Source organism: Python bivittatus, unplaced genomic scaffold, assembly GCF_059951505.1.
Source record: "Python bivittatus isolate LINGU-HERP-01145 unplaced genomic scaffold, Pbiv_v1 ctg000480_np1212, whole genome shotgun sequence".
In the NCBI taxonomy this organism is placed as follows: Eukaryota; Metazoa; Chordata; class Lepidosauria; order Squamata; family Pythonidae; genus Python; species Python bivittatus.
In genome coordinates this window covers 2,428,068-2,446,306 of record NW_028277075.1, presented here as the reverse complement: position 1 = coordinate 2,446,306, position 18,239 = coordinate 2,428,068, and the positions used below count along the sequence as shown (strand labels likewise).

Sequence of the window (18,239 nt, the reverse complement as noted above, 5' to 3'; positions counted from 1 at the left end):
GGAATATTTATTTGTACTACTTTAACACAATTATGTACATGAAATGTGATCAGCCAGGTTCTTCTAATGTGTTGGATTATGGTTCCCATTATCCCCTGTCACCAGGAATGGACCTTTTTAGTTGGGGTTGATAGGAACTATTAACCATTACATACACACACACACACACACACACACACTTATTTATTTATTTATTTATTTATTATTAAATTTGAATGCCGCCCATCTCCCCCAACGGGTGACTCTGGGCGGCTCTCAGTAACAAAAAAGAAAAAACACACCAATCCCTCCAACAGTGGCTAAAATCCATAAATAATTAAAATACAAACATACATTAAAAACATACATTACATTTTGAAGTCTCCAGATTAGCAACAGCCACTACACATAATTTGCCCACCCTAACTAGAATATTTCAAGTAACATTCAGTTGAAGAGAACAAGGAAAAATAAAATACTTCTGGCTATAGATACCACGTCCTAGGAATTTGAATCTGAAACCTTATTTGAGGTTTAATCTGAAAGACTCATTTCTTTTTTTTAACCCAAGCAAATGGTCAGCTGAAACTTCAGGTCGCAGTCATGCAATGCCACATATTAAGACTTACATGAGAGTATCTCTGGACTTCCAGAAGATTGCATGGTTTCTAGTGACAAGGTAAGTCTTATGTTTTTTTCTATGTTTTCTCTTCAGATCCTTGCATTCTGTGCATAAACAGAACTAATATTTTCTTCTCTTTCTTGTTTACACCTGCTTAGTGCCAATCTTTCCAAGGCTGCTTGGGGAGCTTTTGAGAAAAATGGCACCCAGCTGATGATCCGATCATATGAACTAGGAGTTCTGTTCCTGCCTTCAGAATTTGTAAGTTCATTCTAATCCCATACAAGGTTGCAATGAATGCAAACAGAGCCAGTTTCCTTTTTATCCACTGCTCAATGTCAGAAATGTATTTGCATAAGAAGATAAAAGGAGAAGTATTTTTCTATGTGCAGCTCAATTCCTAAGAAAATTATTAGTTACCCAATATTAAGTAGGCTCATTTAATGATTGCATTAAATTGCAAAACTAAATTATACTTTAATGCTAGGAAAGGAAGCTTATGTGAGTCACTGATTTGTGCATTTCCCCCAGTCATCTCTGCCATTGAAAGTGGAAGATTCAGTACTTGATTAATCACACCAGTCCTGTATTCAACAGGATAATTTTTTTCTGGACAGTGACTACCCTTCAACCTTAAAAATAAATTGTGGGTGCCTTTGAGGGCTGCATGGAAATGTCCAGTGATGTCATTCCAAATATAAGCTTTCAGCCTTTTATTTAGGAGGACAAAGTTGGGTGAGGCAAAAAAGATAAAATTATATGCTGCAGAAATTTGCTTCCAAATTGATTATATAACCTGGGATGCTCCAAGTGTGCAAAATACTCCCAGTTGTATCTGCCTGTTCAATAAGATCTGACAGCACAGGCTCTCTCTGTCTCCCTTCTCTCAGGAAATGTCATCAACTGGGATCATGGAAATGAACCTTTATATTTATCTTATGGAAGTTTATGCCCTAATCCCAGTATAAACAATTTGACGCCTTCCAAAGGTTTTGGTTATAATTCTCAGAATTCCTTGATACTGGCTATAATGATGGTGAATGTTACAAGTTGTGCTTAAAATGTCTGAGGCGTGGCAGATTGCCTATCCTTTCTTTAATCTTTTGAATTCCCTAATGTGTCTGTATGCAAGAGCTGCTGTTTTGGAGTGGATAGAAAAAGTTTGGTAGATTGTGAATACATTGTAAAATGTTCCAAGTATTGTTAATAGTTTTTCTTAATATGTACTTCTATTATACATGGGAGTGTACAGGGTCTTAATGTACTATAAGTCAGCACAATATTGGATATTAAATATTATCTCTTGGTTATTTATTCATTTAGAAATGCATAAGGCTGCCCAACTCTAAAACCACTCAGGGTGGCGTACAGTAGAACAAGTCATAAAATACAATTCTAAATAAACCAAACCTGGAAGAAAAATGACCATTAAAAAACAATCATACATACAGGACCCATCGTCCCAGGCCTGGGGAAACAGCTAGATTTTGAAAGCTTTTTTAAAAACAAGCAGCATGGGCATCAAAAGTATCTCAATTGAGGTGATATTTATTCTCCAGGAATGCAGATTCAGTGTTTCCTTACTGGTATTTTTAAATGTGGAAATAATGTACACAACTTTCAGTCTTGAAAACCACTCCACATTCATTGTTCAATGGAACCGACCTACAGTTTGATGCAGGATATTTCTCCATTTCAAATCAAGAAAGTTGCTAAATTGGCTTTTTGATGTCTTGGTTGGTTTAAAGAAAATAATTACTAGCTAATAGATTATCTGCTTTTAATTGTGGAAGACTGATTATGTATTAATTATTTTATTATAGTTGCTATTTAGGCAACCTACCTAATACACATAAATTTGGCAGCATGTTACTAAGCATCACCATATCACTATATTTGTGTGTTTTTAGTTTTTGGTTGAATGCTCTTTTTTTTAGGGCTTGAATACAGGGTATTTCCAAGTAAAGGAAAACATGTTTTCTGATACATCAGTATTGTCATTTCCTGTTCCTTATGATCTGCCCCCTGAGAAGTATGAAAGCAAAGGTAAGGCATTCTCCTTCTATATAATTCTTTTTTCTACATATAAGGAAAATTAATGTTTTTCTTGCATGAATGTCAAAACATTTAGAACAATAAAAAACATATAGCATACTGGAAGAAGAGAATTACATCTAGAGAGCCTAAAACAGACAAGTATAGGTAGATTTTGGTACAGAAATTTCCTAACACGTTTCTTAACTAGATCCCCCTTATGACAACTGTTTAAATAACTGTGGCAACAATTGTTATAATATTCCAGTTTCAAATCCGGCTCAACCCTAAAATCTTTGCCTATCATTATCACTTTGTCAGTATGTTGTTATAAGTTTTTTGGAGTAAGGGTGAGATACAATTGGAATAAATGCATATGCTGCTTTAAATTTCAAGATATATCAGTGTTACGATTCATTTGTGTTATGACACTGCTATTGAAAGTACTACATTTCATTTGCAAATGGAATGCAAAACAACGCTACAATTAGAAATTCTGGCAGCCACTGTTACTACATACCATTCACTGTTCTGCTTGCTGATGACATCCCAAAAGGATGAAGAAATCAGGGCATGATACTGGTTAAGACAGTCAACATACAATCAACATCCTATTATTGCATTCAGTGCAAAAATATGCTCCTGTTATTGGAATGCAGCCCCTCTTATGTCCAACAAATAATAGGCGTATATTTAAGTATCCAAAGATTTCTAGTTTGCAGGAATATTGCTGATAAATCTGCAAATGTGTACATCAACTCTCTTCTAAACATTAGATCTTGTAATGGACAGAAAGAGAAAACATCCAGGACTTCTCCTTCAAAGTACAGACTCTTCTTCATCTGCTTGGCTAAAGACATCCTTTTTCCTTGCAGTCTTACACTATTTAAATACCAGCTCACAGCAGTTTACAGTAACGATCAACAATAAAACATCCACAGTATACAATCAAACATTTAAAATGTCTACAGTAAAAATACAGAATAAAGGCATAAAACAGCTGGAGGAAACTTAACCAATTAATAATTTAAAATACACATAATAATGTAAATATATAAATAAATATACATTTATTTATAAATTTGATAAATAAATAAAATAATTATGATAACATTCTAACCACTGAAGGTCCTCTGGAAGAGGTCTGCCTTGAGTGTATTCCAGAACATTGTAATAGATGGACCTTAGGTCTAAGGGGAACTATTCCATACAGCTGGAGCTCCAACAGAAAAGCAGCACCCCCTGGCTTCAGTTTCCCTTATTTCATCGAAGTGGGATACAGTCAAGAGCTTCTCCAATGTTGAATGTTCTGGACAGGCTTATCCAGATAAGAGGAGGCAGTTCTGCAGGTACCTAGGGCCTTATAGGCAATACAGGACTTTATAGGTCACAGACAGCACTTTGAATTGTCCAAAAATAGGGTGTGAAGCACAGGTTTAATTTGCTGTTGGTGGATAACACACACCAGTAATTACATTGCTGTACGCATTGCAGTTTCTGAATTGTCTTCAAAGGCAGCCCCATGTAGAGTACATTGCTGCAGCTTAATGGTGGAGTGATGAGAATATGAGTGCAGGTAGGGCCACAGCTGGCATTCCAGCCAAAGCTAGGAGAAGATCTTCCTGGTCATAGCCTCCACCTGGCCATTCAGCAGTAGCTGTGAGTCCAGGAGGACTCTCAAGGCATGGAACAGCTCCCTCAGGGGCAGCCGTTCAAGAGACAACCCTGCAACTGACCAGTAATCTCAATAAACAGTTACTCTCTGTTACGTGGTTCAATTTCAATCTGTTTCATCCCACCTAGACCCCTGCAACCTCCAGACACCAGGACAGGACTTCCATGGCATCACTAATATAGTCCAGTGTGGTGGAAATGTACAGCTGAGTATCATAAGCATACTGATGATACTGCATCCTGAATTGATGGATGACCTCTCCCAGTGGCTTCATGTAAATGTTAAATAAGACGGGGTAAAGAACCAAGCTCTTGGAGTATATTTAAGATGACCTCTCCTCCCCAGTCACCACTAACTGGAAGTGCTCACTAAGGAAGAAGTGGAGCCAGTGTAAGACAGTGCCTCCCACTCCCAACCACTGCAGGCAGTCCAGAACGATGCCAGCATCAATAATATAAAAGGTTGCTAAGAGAATTGGACACAATTGAATGGATAAAAAAGAGGTTTTATAGCACCAAAAGGAGTTAAATAGCTCTATCTAGATTCTAACAAAGGTCATCCACCTGTACAATCAGTGCCATTTCCATTCCATGTCCAGACCTGAATCCTGACTGAAAGGGGACTAGGTAATCTGTTTCCTCTAGGGCACTCTGTAGCTGAATTCCCACAGCCCTCTCAAAGCCTTTCCTAAAATGGAAATGTTGGAGACTGGACAATAGTTGTCAAGTATGAGTAGATTTAGGGAGGACCTATTGAGAAGGAGGCATATTACAAGGCTTCTTTCAAGGCATCAGCCCCTACTACAGAGGTACTGACAGTCTCCTGGATCCACCAGCCACACCTCTCCTCTCCTCCCCAAAGTTCAAAACACAGATGCCAGGTGAGGATAGATTTGCTGTCATGTCTGTAAAAGATCTGTGAGAATCTCCAGTCTCTCCTTTGTATTTTCATTGTAGGCCTTTACTTGCTGATTTGTCTCCCTTTTCCAAGATTCCATATCAGTGAAATTGTAATTCTCTAGAAATGAAGGGATATAGTGATGTTAGAAAAGATGTTTCTCTTAACTAGAATAGTATGTTCATAGTACTATACATGCATGGTGGAAAAAGAGAGAGATGATGTGTGGCTCTCCATCAACTCTACCAGGGTTTAAATACATGCCTTCTCTTGTAAAAATTTATACAGTATATGCTAGGATTGACCTGAATGGACAGAGTAGTTCAGTCCCTTCTCACCATTTCTTTAGCTCTGCCCCATTTCTTTCGACGCATCATTGAGTCCAATTATGGAAAAAAAGTGTTCCATTCTACCAATTATAACAACATAGAACCATAATGTTGGAATGACTGTTTGGCCGCTGCTCCACAATGGCAAGGGGATTAAAAAGAATCCTTTCCTCCCTCTTGGGTGCACATTTCAGATAAGATCATGCTGAAAGCCACCTTTATAGCAGCTAGCCAATTTGTGAATTCACTTATGTAACTATTGTAGTACTCAATGTGGGGTACTAGTAATAGTTATAAAATGTCATTTCTAAGAAGTATAAATGAATACTCTTCATTTCCTTATTATGGGAGAGTGAATTATGCTAGGGGAAGATTATAAATCTGCAAGTTCAGAAAATTACTTCTACCAGGCTTGTCTGTTTAATTTATTGCAAATTGCTGCATTTCTAGAGATAATTTCTTAGTTCTTATTATGTACATTTTTTTCATTCTTTCCTACAAGAGTCCAGTGCGGTATTCTGCTTGGTATAATCAAATGACACTTTCATTATTGTGCAGTGCATTAATATACTTAATAGCACATCAGTTTTATGAATTATTAGTGCTTTGGCAGAGAAAGCAGGAAAATGTATTTCCCTTCAAATTAATTGGGATTTTAATATATCATTGTGTGCAATAGAATTCTGAGAATAGATGGGTTTTAAAAGCTAATGCAGGGAAATGGAAGATCCCTTAGGATCTCTGGAAGGATTATTTTCAAAAAAAGGCTTTAACACAGGCATTCCTCTTATTATTTATCACATTTCTGTTTTCTAGTAAGCAAAGTATCACACAGCAGTCAAAGAGTCACATTAGTTTATCTTATGGCAGACTTATTAATATATTTATTTATAGATATATACCTACCTACAATTTAGAGGCCACCCAACTCCCAACAATTCTGGGCAGCTTACAGTTTAAAAAATGAGAAAAGTACAAAAAAACACAGAAAAAAATATTGAGCAGCCTGAAGACAAACAGGTAGACAAAAAAAACCCATCCAACAGGTGCTCTGCTATGGTGCTCTAAGGCATGGGAGAATTGCAATACCTTTAATAGCTTCCTGAACATCATCAGGGTAGGAGCCATCTGGATCTCTGGGAGAATATTGGTCCAAAGGGCAGGGGCTACAGCTGAAAAGGCATGCTTCCTCGGTCCTGCTACATGACACTGCTTAATCAATGAGACCTGAAGTGTGCCCGTTCTACCAGATCTCAGCAGACAACCAGAGAGCTGGTTCCTCCAATAACCAAGTTCAGTGCCATGAAGGGCTTTATAGGTGATAACCAGCACTTTAAATTGCAACTGGTAACCAGTGCAGCTCGCAGAGCAGTGGATTCACATAGGCATTCACGAGGTATGCCCATCACTGCCTGCCACACTGCATTCTGAACCAGATGTAACTTCCAGAGGTCTTCAAGGACAGCCCTGTGTAGAGCACGTTACAGTAATCCATTTGTGAGATGACTAAAGTATAATTGTCTGAAGAGCCTCCCAGTCCAGGAAAGGGTGCAACTGGCATTGTAGATGTACCTGTGCAAAGGCCCTTTTGGCCACAGCTGGCACCTGCTGTTCAAGCAGGAGCTATGAATCCAGCTGACCCCCAGATTGCACACCACTCTTGAAGTGCAACCCAAACCAATACCAAGATAAAGAATTTTTTGATGCTCTAATTGCTTTTCAGGTTATTTGTATAACATTGATCACTCATTTAAAGCTGATTTTAAAGAGTTGGTTCTTTGCAATAAGCTAATTATATTTCAAATAAAAGTTATTCATAAACTTTTTTATACTTTCAAAGTAGCAATACTGGATTATTTAAAAATAACTGATTGGTTAAAAATAGGTTTTAAATGGCTAGCTTTAATATAAAGAACTTTAGGAATGGGCGGTCCAATTTAATTTTTCTCAGTTCATCTTCATCTGTAGTATAAGCCTGCCCTTTTCATTCTCTTTGCAGATCGCCCATGGATTTGGAATATTCCATACACCAAAGCTCCTGATACACATGGCAATATGTGGGTTCCTAAATGAATAGTTTATTTAGCAACTTTATTCTGAGTCACTTGAATGCTTGTAAGATTTTATGGTTTATATACCTTTTATTATATATCTGTACACTTGATAAAACATATTTGAATAAAATAAAATACTTCTGGTCATTATTACCAGCAGCATTTTTGGAGAAAATAACTGCTTTGAAGATTAGCAGTTCTAAATCTCATGATAAATAACATGCTTTTGAAGTTACACATATACAGGTAGTCTAGTTTAGTCACCATAATTGGGACCAGCAACTTGGTTGTTACATTAGTTCCTAACTTTTCGTACACAGTAGAGTTATGGGGAAGAGGAAAAAAGTGTTAATATATCATTATAGCAATAAACAATTTCAACTGTATATATACTTATCTAATACAAATATTATTCAAGTACATATATATATCTAATAGATTTTTTTTTCTAACCTACTGTATTTTGTATAAATGAGTCCCATATTTCATTATACTTGTCCATACAAAGTCTATATCTATAGGCAATCCGCTCATAAGTGGCAAGCACAATCAGGTCTTCAATCCATTCAAGAAATGGGGCCATACATTTATCTTTCCAATGCTGCAATATCAGTCTTTTGGCTATAGTAAGAGCACAGACAATCCATTACGTTGTCCAGATGTCAAATTCTATGTACTAGGTATATAGTTCAAAAGAATATTATCCTCAGAAAATTTTTGATTTTATCACACAATCATATTTATATAGTCCACTACTTTCTCCCAAAACTTGGTAAGTATAGGACATTATAGAAATCTATGCTTTAAAGAGTCATTGTCCTTATTACATCTCCAACAAAATGCTGTTTTTGACAATCCTTTTCTATTCAAACATAATGGAATCCAATAAATTCTAAATATTATTTTGTTGTATAAATCGTAGTTTAGGGTCCACTGACACTCTTGCTATACAAGTTAAGACACTCCCATTGTCAAGGCAATATAAAAACTTCTAATTCTTTATTCCACTCATCCCTTAACAACTGCATATCAAATTGATTTGATAAAAAATATCTATAAAAACAAATACAGTGGTACCTCAGGTCACGAACGCTTCTGTTCACGACCAATTCGGGTCACGAACAGCACCATTCGCAAAATTTTGCTTCCGTTCGCGAACTCCGCATCAGGTGACGAACAGGATCCGTGGCCATTTTCCCTGCTGTGACACGTGGTCGTGGCTTCCTGTAGGGAGGGGGACTCTCCCTCCAAACAATAACCGCCTCCCCACCCGCCTTCCTGTCCTCCACTCCTCAAGCAAGGTTAGTGTTCTCTCTCTTCGTACGGTACTTTGTGTCATATTTTTGTGGTTTAAAAAAAAAATACATATGGTTCAGAATGGATTAACCGTATTTACATTGAACCTTATGGGAAAATTTGATTTGGGTCGTGACCAATTCGGGTCGCGACCAGAGTCACGGAAAGAATTAAGTTCATGACCCGAGTTACCACTGTAGTAGGTTTTTTTAGTTTTAAAGGATTTAACAAATTGTTCTAATATCTCAGATGTCCCAGAAGCTGAAAATGCTGCTGGTCCAAACAATGTTAACAAATGTTATAGCTGTAAATATTGCCATTGGGTTACATCTGATAGATGATATTTATCTCTTAAGACAGAATACATTAAAAATTCATCATCATCTATCAGTTGGTCCAAAGTCAATATCCCCACTTCCATCCAGTTTTTCCATATCACCATCTTTTTCCCAATTTTTAAAGTTGTGTTTCCCTATAAAGTCAGTTTGCCATGGGAAAAAGGGTCAGATCTTTTTTTATTAGACATTACATTCCATAGCTTTCTAACTGATGAAATTGTTTTCAGAGATATTAGAATTTTAGTATATTTAGATCCTAATACTGTCCATCCAACCAAAGGTGTTATATATGTATATTCCAAAGTTGCCCAAATCGGAAAATTAACACCACTTGTTGGCTTCCAGTATTTAATACTTGACAATAGGTAAGCATGATGATACAGCTCCAGATTCAGAAGACTGAATCCTCCCTCATTAATTGATAATTGCATTTTCTTTAAAGATATTCTCGAAATTGAAGAACCCCATAGAAATTTTCTAAACAAAGAATTTATTTTCTGAAAATATTTTCTAGATATTAAAAACTAGTATTCCTCTCAGAATATAAATTAATCTGGGAATAATGTTCATTTTGAGAGTGTTCACCTTTCCCCAAAGGTGAGGTTTAATGACTCCCATCTAGTGATATCTGAAGAAACCTCTCTATATATTTTACTTATATTACATGTTGCTAACTGTGTTATATCCTTTGGTATACACCTAAATATTTAATAGATTTGGTATAAATACAGAATTGATATTTCTTAAATGAATGGGTAACCAAATTTTCACCTATTGGCATCAATTCCAATTTGGACCAGTTAATAGATTATCCTGCTATTTTATTCAAGGCATCTATCCTTTGCATCAACACTGGAATAGTAGTGTGAGGTTTAGAAATAAACAAAAGGATGTCACCTGCAAATAAAACCAATTTGTGTTTAACTGAGTTGTGTACTACTCCATAGATCTCCCTGTGTTGTCTAATAGCACAAGCTAAGGGTACCATGCAAATGTTAAAAAGCTAGGGTGAAAGTGGGCATCCTTGTCTAGTTCCTCTAAATAGTGGAAAAGTAGGAGAAAACATACCATTAACCTTTACTTTAGATGTGAGTGACTGATATTATATCTTAATCCATTTTATAAATTCCAAAGGAAATCCAAATCTATTTAGTACAGCAAACGTATATTGTTTATGCATTTTGTCAAAGGCTTTTTCAGCATCTAATGATAAAACTACAAATTGATCTTTGTTTTTATTCAAGTCTATTAAATCTACAATTAACCTAATGTTGTCTGCTGCTTGCCCAGTTTGTATAAACCCTGCTTGATCATTCTTAATAACAAATGATATTGCTTGCTGTAATCTATTTGCTAACACTGCTGTTAAAATCTTTGTGTCGACATTCATCAATGAGATTGGATAATTAGCACACTGAGTATGATCTTTACCTGCTTTTGGTATAACTGTAATATAAGCCTGATTAAATGCCAGTGATAAAATTCCCTTATCAAATATCTCTTCATATGCTTGACAAAGTTTTGGCACCAAAAGATCTATAAATATTTTGTACCACTCAATAGGAAATCCATCTAATCTTGGTGTTTTACCACTTGCCATTTTTAAAATTATTTGTTTAATCTCCAGCTCAGATAGTGGAGTGAATAACAATTATTTTTGTGTCTCATCTGGTAAGTTAATTTTATTTTAAAAAGCCTCTTTATTCATTGGATACATCTTGTTTACTGTGTAATTCTGAATAAAATTTTAAAAATTGACAATATCCATTGAAGTTTTATACATTTTATCTCTTTCACCTCTAATGATTGGAATCATTGCCCTATTTTTTTTTTATTTTTTATTTGCTTTAAACAATTAGCCAAGATCTTACCAGGTCTTTCACCATTCTCCCAATATCTCTGTCATAAATATGTTAGCATAAATTCTGTCTGCTGTGATATTATAGTAGTTAATTCATATTTCTTTTTTTGTATTTCTCTGTACAAAACTGTTGATGGGCATCTAACCATCTGTGCCCATAAATGTTTCAATTCATCTTTCAAATTATTTTCCCTTTTATTTTTAATCTTATTTTTGTGTAATGCATTAGCAATAATTCTACCTTGAATGGATGCTTTATACGCTTCCCATTCAAAAATTCAGGCACTTGAGGTTTCTGAATTCAAATCAAAATATTATAAGGCCTCTACCTGCATTTGTTGTATAAATTCTTTATCATTCAATAGGGAATGATACCAATTTCTCAATACCTTGACCAGTTTCTGAAACACACATTTCAAGGTGATTTCAGTAAGATCAGATACATAACAAACATCAATGTTACATTCTTGAATTTGATGATATAAAGTCGATGATATTAAGAAGTAATCAAGCCTAAAAAAATTCTGATGCACATTTGAATAAAATGTATATTCTCTTTTAGTTGGATATATCAAACGTCAGGGGTCTACTAAATTCAATTCTTCCATATAAGTCTTAATTGTTTCCCTCACTAATGATTGTTTTTTCCCTGCCAGTGTATTTCTGTCAAGCTCAGAATCCATTATTTCATTAAAATCTCCTATTATCAATTTATCATAAATATACTCTTCAAGTGTTGAAAACATTCATTAAACATAGGAGTATCTAAATTTGGTCCATAAACATTAACCATAGCTATTGCAGACTCTGCTATTTTGGCACACAAAATTAAATAACGCTCATTTACATTAGTGCTAGCTTGTTGTACATCAATTGTGAATCCTTTTTGAACCAGAATGGCCACACCTTTAGCTTTCATCGAAGTATCTGTGAGGTAAACCTGTCCTACCCAATTTTTCATTAATAGAGATTTATCCTGTCCTATTAGGTGAGTCTCTTATAGATAAGCAATATCTGTCCTTAACAATTTTAAATATGCTAACATTACATTTTGTTTCTTGGATTCTCGTAATCCTTTTACATTTAAACTAACTTCATCCATAAATTTTATTTTGGCCCATTCATTCATTCATTCATTCATTCATTCATTCATTCATTCATTTATACAATTTATATAGCCACCCATCTCTCCACAGGCGACTCTGGGTGCCATACAACACAGCTAAAAACAATACATTCAAAATATAAAAATCAAAATAGAACAAAGAATAAAAGGATGTTAAAAATAAGGAAGCCACCCCCACTTATCAATATTCTCCCAATATCAGTTCATTTTAGACAGAGACTTTATTTCAATCACTGACCAATAAAATCATTTTATGACCCGTACCATTTAACAAATATCTAATAATAAACTTTTCTATATTTAAATATTTAACATAGTTTCTAATATTGCTCACAGATGTAGAGCCTACATAAAAACTCAATTTAACATTCAAATACCATTCTTTTACATGTATATAGAATCGATACTTAAAGGAGAAAAAGAAAAACATGATTCTATGTACAAAAATAAAAAGCAAGTGACATTATAAAAAGATTAAAAGGAATCTAAAAAAGAAAAAATATATATGTGAAGAAGGAAGAAAAAAGAAAAATCACAGAAGTTGACAACTTCCCAAAGGGAATGGCAAGATGATTTCATCTCTTCTTACACTGAAAATTATGAAACAGTTTCAAACATTACTAATTGAAGAAAAAAAGGCACTGTGTGTTAAAAATAAGCGATAGAGTTGGAGGTATGCCCAGATCCACTATCTTGAAATAAGGAAAGCAAACACAAATAGGAGTCCAGAAAAAAAAAAAATACTGGCATGTAGACTTTTAAACTCAGGCTTTTACTCCAGGCAAACTTTGACTTTTCCTGTGGCAGATTCCATAGAATGAAACATAATCAGGCTTGTCTATCTGCAGATTTTAAAGATAGGATAAAGGCCTCTGCATTCAGGGGATTATCAAATTTGTGAATCTGATCTTGATGTATTCATATTCAGAATATAGATGTAAAATGCATAAAATATTGAAGTTGTATTGATCTGGCATGTCTTTGAGCTTTTGTAAACATTTTTTTCCTGAAACCTCTTTAGTTAAATCAGGATAAATTGATATCTTGCTTTGACTAGAACCCCACTTCAAAGGAGACTTTACTGATTCCTTGCAAAATATACGTAAAATCTCACCTCTTGTGGTAACATGGAGGAATTGCACAATAATATTGGAACTAGTTCCGGTCTTCCTTCTCATTAAAGGAATTTTAATCACATGTTCAATCTCAACTGGAAAGTCCATTCCCAAAGAAAGGAGCTTTCTGAAAAAAATCTTCCATAAATTTGGCCAGGTTTAATGACTTGGAGGGTTTTCAATACCAATCACACATAGGATTTGCCCACACAATTGTGACTTCAGATAAGTAATTGGTTCATTCAAAATATTATTGACTGGCTTGAGTTATAGTCTTGTGGGCATTTAAACGATCCTCATAGTGAGCCATTTTTCTCTTGCATCAATTTTAAATCACATTTAAGTTCTGCCAGAACTTGTTAGATCAGTTTCAAGAGTTGTACCTGAGCCAGGATCTCTTTTAGTAAAGTAGCAGAAGAATCCTCCTCCACCATCTTGCCTGGCTCAGCAGATAGTGGCTTAGTTGAAATTGAGCCAGCTGTTGAACACTTAGGTCTAGTTGCCATTCCAATAGCTTGTTAAAAACAAAATCTTATGTAATGAAAAGTGTTATTTACCGAATGATGAAAGTCCTTATCCACACAGTCCGATAATACAGAACTTTGAAAGCCTTTTAATCAGGAGAGAGACGAGATATGTGCACTCACCACAGCATCCCAAACAGGAAATCGCCAATATTCTGATTAATATATTTCAGAGAGCATTTAAGTTGTTCTGAGTGTAGAAATGTCAATTTAAGATTTGCTGCTATAAATGCTTGATATGTCAGCATATGACAAAAGTGAATCTTTAATCATCTTTTCCAACTGTATAAAATTAGAGTATCTTAGTCTCTTTTTTGCTGAGGTGAAAACAATAATACATATGCTAATGGATGCCTTAAATACATCCCAAAGGGTTAACATATTAGTAGAGCTTCAATTTATTTTTTAAAAAGAACAAATTTGCTTCTTAATATTTAAAATAAATATTTAAATAATATCTAGAATTGCCTGGTCTATATAACATTTCAGAGTCACTGGAACATGGTATGAGATTGCAGCAGGCCTATGGAAGAATCCCTAATTCTACCAGAACAGAAGAAATTAAACAAACCTCTAATCTGAAAAAATATTTGAATGTTAGATATGGATCTAAGTTTCAAAAAAGTTGAACATAACACAAAAAATAAAACAGAAAAATGTACCCCCCCCCTACTATATTAATATTAAAAAGAAAAACTTCACCTTATAACTCCTGTTTAGCTTAGGTTGCTGGCCGCCTCCCCGTATCTTCTAATGTATAGCGGCAAAAAAAAAGAAGCAGCAAAGCTGTTACCCCTCAGATAAACTCAGAACCTTATCTAAACAGCAGATGAGCTTGTAAATCTTTCGATATCATCTCCAAGAGGGAGGCAGCAGAAGATTGCTGGATACAAAATAAAAGTATTTAACTTGCTTCTTACAAGTGTGCCTTCCAAACTGAAGCCTTTCCATAACTCAGCCATTGCAAAGAAAGATCTGGATAAATCATAATTTTACATCTGTGGTGTTTCAATTCAGTAGCCTGTCTTGACAGTTGTAAAGCTGATCTCTAGTACAGAGGTCCCCAAATTCTTCAACTCAACAACCCCTTCACGAAGTTTCAGATCGTTCATTGACCCCCATTTATTATATGAAAATAATGTAATAAATACCACTTTAAATAATAGTACTATGAATAATAAATAATAACTTCATAAAAATAGATATTAAAAATATTTTTAAAATGCTCTAGTACTAGGTTTCAGAAATCAAACAATTACAGGGGCAAACCTCTGTGAGGGATTGCCTCTTTATATCTGTAGTGTCCATTATCTTGTATAAAATCAGCCAGGAATGAGAAGATGCTGTGCAGCATCCAAAGATAGGTCAATTATTTTTAAATTATTTCTGGTGAGTTGCCCCTGTGCTTTAAATAGTTCAGTTTGTAAATTTGGAATAATTCTATCATGAGATTGATCATTTTCTTCTAAGGTCTTAATTTTAGCTTTGTGAGAAGTTTATAGAGAATTCTGTTACTTTATTTTCCAATGATGTTTTTTAAAGCAAAAGTGTGTTTTCAGCCCAATTCTAACTCTGGTTACTCAAAATATTTGATTCCAAATGTGCATGTTTAGTGTTGAAGCCTTAATGAATTGTATCAGACATATTTAACCATGATAGGTTGTGATGCATGAACCGTGAATGAGACATCCTATATGCTGTCTTTTTTTAACAAACAAATATATATACTTGCTATTCAACCTGATCTGGTCAGTTGACTGACTCTAGCCTTTCAAATTGGTACTAAAAACTAGATAAATGGCTTGGGGGGAAGCATAACCCATCACTTGCTGTGTTAGAAGTTACAAACTATACTTTTCAGTTATATCAGGGAGGGAACTATTCACAGAAGACAAGAGAAATAAACCCCAAACTCATTCCAAACATATCCCAAAGGGATATAACATGTTAACATTTGGTAGAAGTATTCTAACATAATTGTCATTTTAGATAAATTAACATAGCAGACAACTTTGAACATCAAAAACTATTTAAAAAATAGTATTACTGTTTACAAAGGTCTTATAGGAAAGCAAGCTACCACCACTCACCCTGATTCAAAATATTCTTAATTAAGCAAAATTGCTTTTAAATCAATGCTTCAATTCAAACCATATAGCCTACTGTATTAAATTAAGGAAATAGGCTGGCATACTCTGCTGCTCCAAACAGCTTTCAGAAGAATGCAGTAGCAACCAATGCCCATCCCAATCTAATTCACATTTATGAATCAAACAATCTTTCTTCTCCCTACTCACACCTCAGGCAATCAAAGCCAAAATCAAAAGAGCTTGCAGATTAGGAAATATTTTTGAAGCTACATATGTGTGGCAACAAACTACTTTTAAGAAGATTATCTGCAACTAATTTGCTGTTGGAAATGAAAACATCATTGTACCTTCTACATTCTGGTTATAGTTGAGGATAAAATGAAAATAGTGTAGGTAAAGTGCACATTTACTGTATCAAGAAAATTGTAGCACTTTTAAATAGCTTAAGTGTATAATGGGTACACCGTACAGCTGCTGGTAATTGTGAAGACTGAGTTTTTCCCTGCAATGAGAGTATTTTAACATGGATTATTTGTGTAAAAAGTTGAAAAGGGAGGTTAGCAAAGTGATAAGAATTCTGTGTGAAATTTGTTGGAAATGATGCTTCTGATTTTTTGGCTATATCTCTCCCAAGTTCAAAATGCATGTGTGTGGGTTTTTTTAATTCATCAATGATATGAAACAAAGCAGCAGTTTTTCCTGCATGCACATTGCGGGCATTTTAATTAAAAAAAAACTTATAATCTCTGTGGTCAATTTTACTTATTGGGTGATAGATAGCACTTAGTATAGGCACTAGAACCTCACCTACTTTGTACTCTCTATGGAAAATAACAAAGCAAGGGTTATTTGATGTTTTGTATCACAGAATATTCATATAGTGCAGAATAAAACACCTTGAATGTTTTGTTACAAGCCCAGAATACCTGAGCTTGGAACGTTTGATTATGTGCCATCAAGTCAGTGTTGACTCTTAGCAACCACATAGAATTTGTCCATGATGATCTGTCCCTAACTTGGTCCTTCAGGTCTTCCAACAGTATACCCATTGTCACTGTAACTGAGACCATCCACCTTGCTGCTGGTTGTCTTTTTTTTCCTTCCAGCTTTCCTTTAGAGCCTTCTCCAACGAATTAGGTCTTTGCACAATGTGTCCAAAGTAGGATAATTTGAGCCTGGTTATTTGTGCCTCAGGTGAGAACTCTGGGTTGATTAGTTCAATGATCCATTTGTTTGTTTTCTTGGCTGTCCACGGTATTCTCAAGAATCTTCTCCTACACCAAATTTCAGATGCATCAATACTCTTCCTACCTTGCTTCTTCAAAGTCCATTGGAACATTTAATATATATTTTAATATTCATGTGTTTGTGAATCACCTAGAGAGACAAGCCAATCATCCAGACACGGAGCAAGAAACATTCAAGTCAGTGGGATTACTCATGAGTACATTACATAATTGATTCCAGATGTTCAGTTGTTAGTGTTTTTAGACAAAAACAGTACTGTACTTTCTTTTAAGGTGCCACAAGGTATACTGTTGCTTTTACATCATCGAGCTTGGTAAACATCTATCAAATTTTGGAGATTCAGCAAATCTTCAGGTACTACATGTGGTATTGTGAGCATTTTTTTAAAAAAGCATTGTTTCCATAATCAACTTAAAAGTTCATGAAAATCTGGAATTAATATGAAAATCGATCACTGACCGTGAGCCAGACATCCTAGAGAGTGAAGTCAAGTGGGCCTTAGGAAGCATTGCTAACAACAAAGCTAGTGGAGATGACAGTATTCCAGCTGAGTTATTTAAAATACTAAAAGACGATGGTGTTAAAGTGCTGCACTCAATATGCCAGCAAGTTTGGAAAACGCAACAGTGGCCACGGGATTGGAAAAGGTCAGTTTATGTTCCAATTCCAAAGAAGGGCAATGCCAAAGAATGCTCAAACTATCGCACAATTGCACTCATTTCACATGCTAGCAAAGTTATGCTCAAAATCCTACGAGCTAGGCTTCAGCAATACATGAACCGAGAACTACCGGATGTACAAGCTGGGTTTCGAAGAGGCAGAGGAACTAGAGATCAAATCGCCAACATTCGCTGGATCATGGAGAAAGTACGAGAGTTCCAGAAAAACATCTACTTCTGATTCATTGACTATGCAAAAGCCTTTGATTGTGTGGATCACAACAAACTGTGGCAAATTCTTAAAGAGATGGGAGTACCAGACCACCTTACCTGTCTCCTGAGAAATCTGTATGCGGGCCAAGAAGCAACAGTTAGAACCGGTCATGGAACAA

The 18,239-nt window shown here is 35.2% G+C and overlaps 1 protein-coding gene across 3 annotated transcripts in view; it reads left to right on the top strand.

Annotated features, from left to right (window-relative positions):
* The window catches only part of TDP1 (tyrosyl-DNA phosphodiesterase 1), a 37,581-nt gene extending 20,931 nt beyond the window's left edge, over positions 1-16,650 (top strand). Inside the window, exons 11-14 of one of the 3 annotated variants that reach the window (XM_088145246.1) lie at positions 551-658; positions 760-862; positions 2,539-2,647; positions 7,536-16,650. In XM_088145246.1, coding sequence (XP_088001372.1) covers positions 551-658; positions 760-862; positions 2,539-2,647; positions 7,536-7,609 — 394 coding nt within the window. In that variant the 3' untranslated portion in view covers positions 7,610-16,650. The remainder of the gene's footprint in view (positions 1-550; positions 659-759; positions 863-2,538; positions 2,648-7,535) is intronic. The other 2 variants (XM_025173871.2, XM_007439320.4) reach the window with 2 other exon arrangements.
* Positions 16,651-18,239: the final 1,589 nt, after the last annotated feature.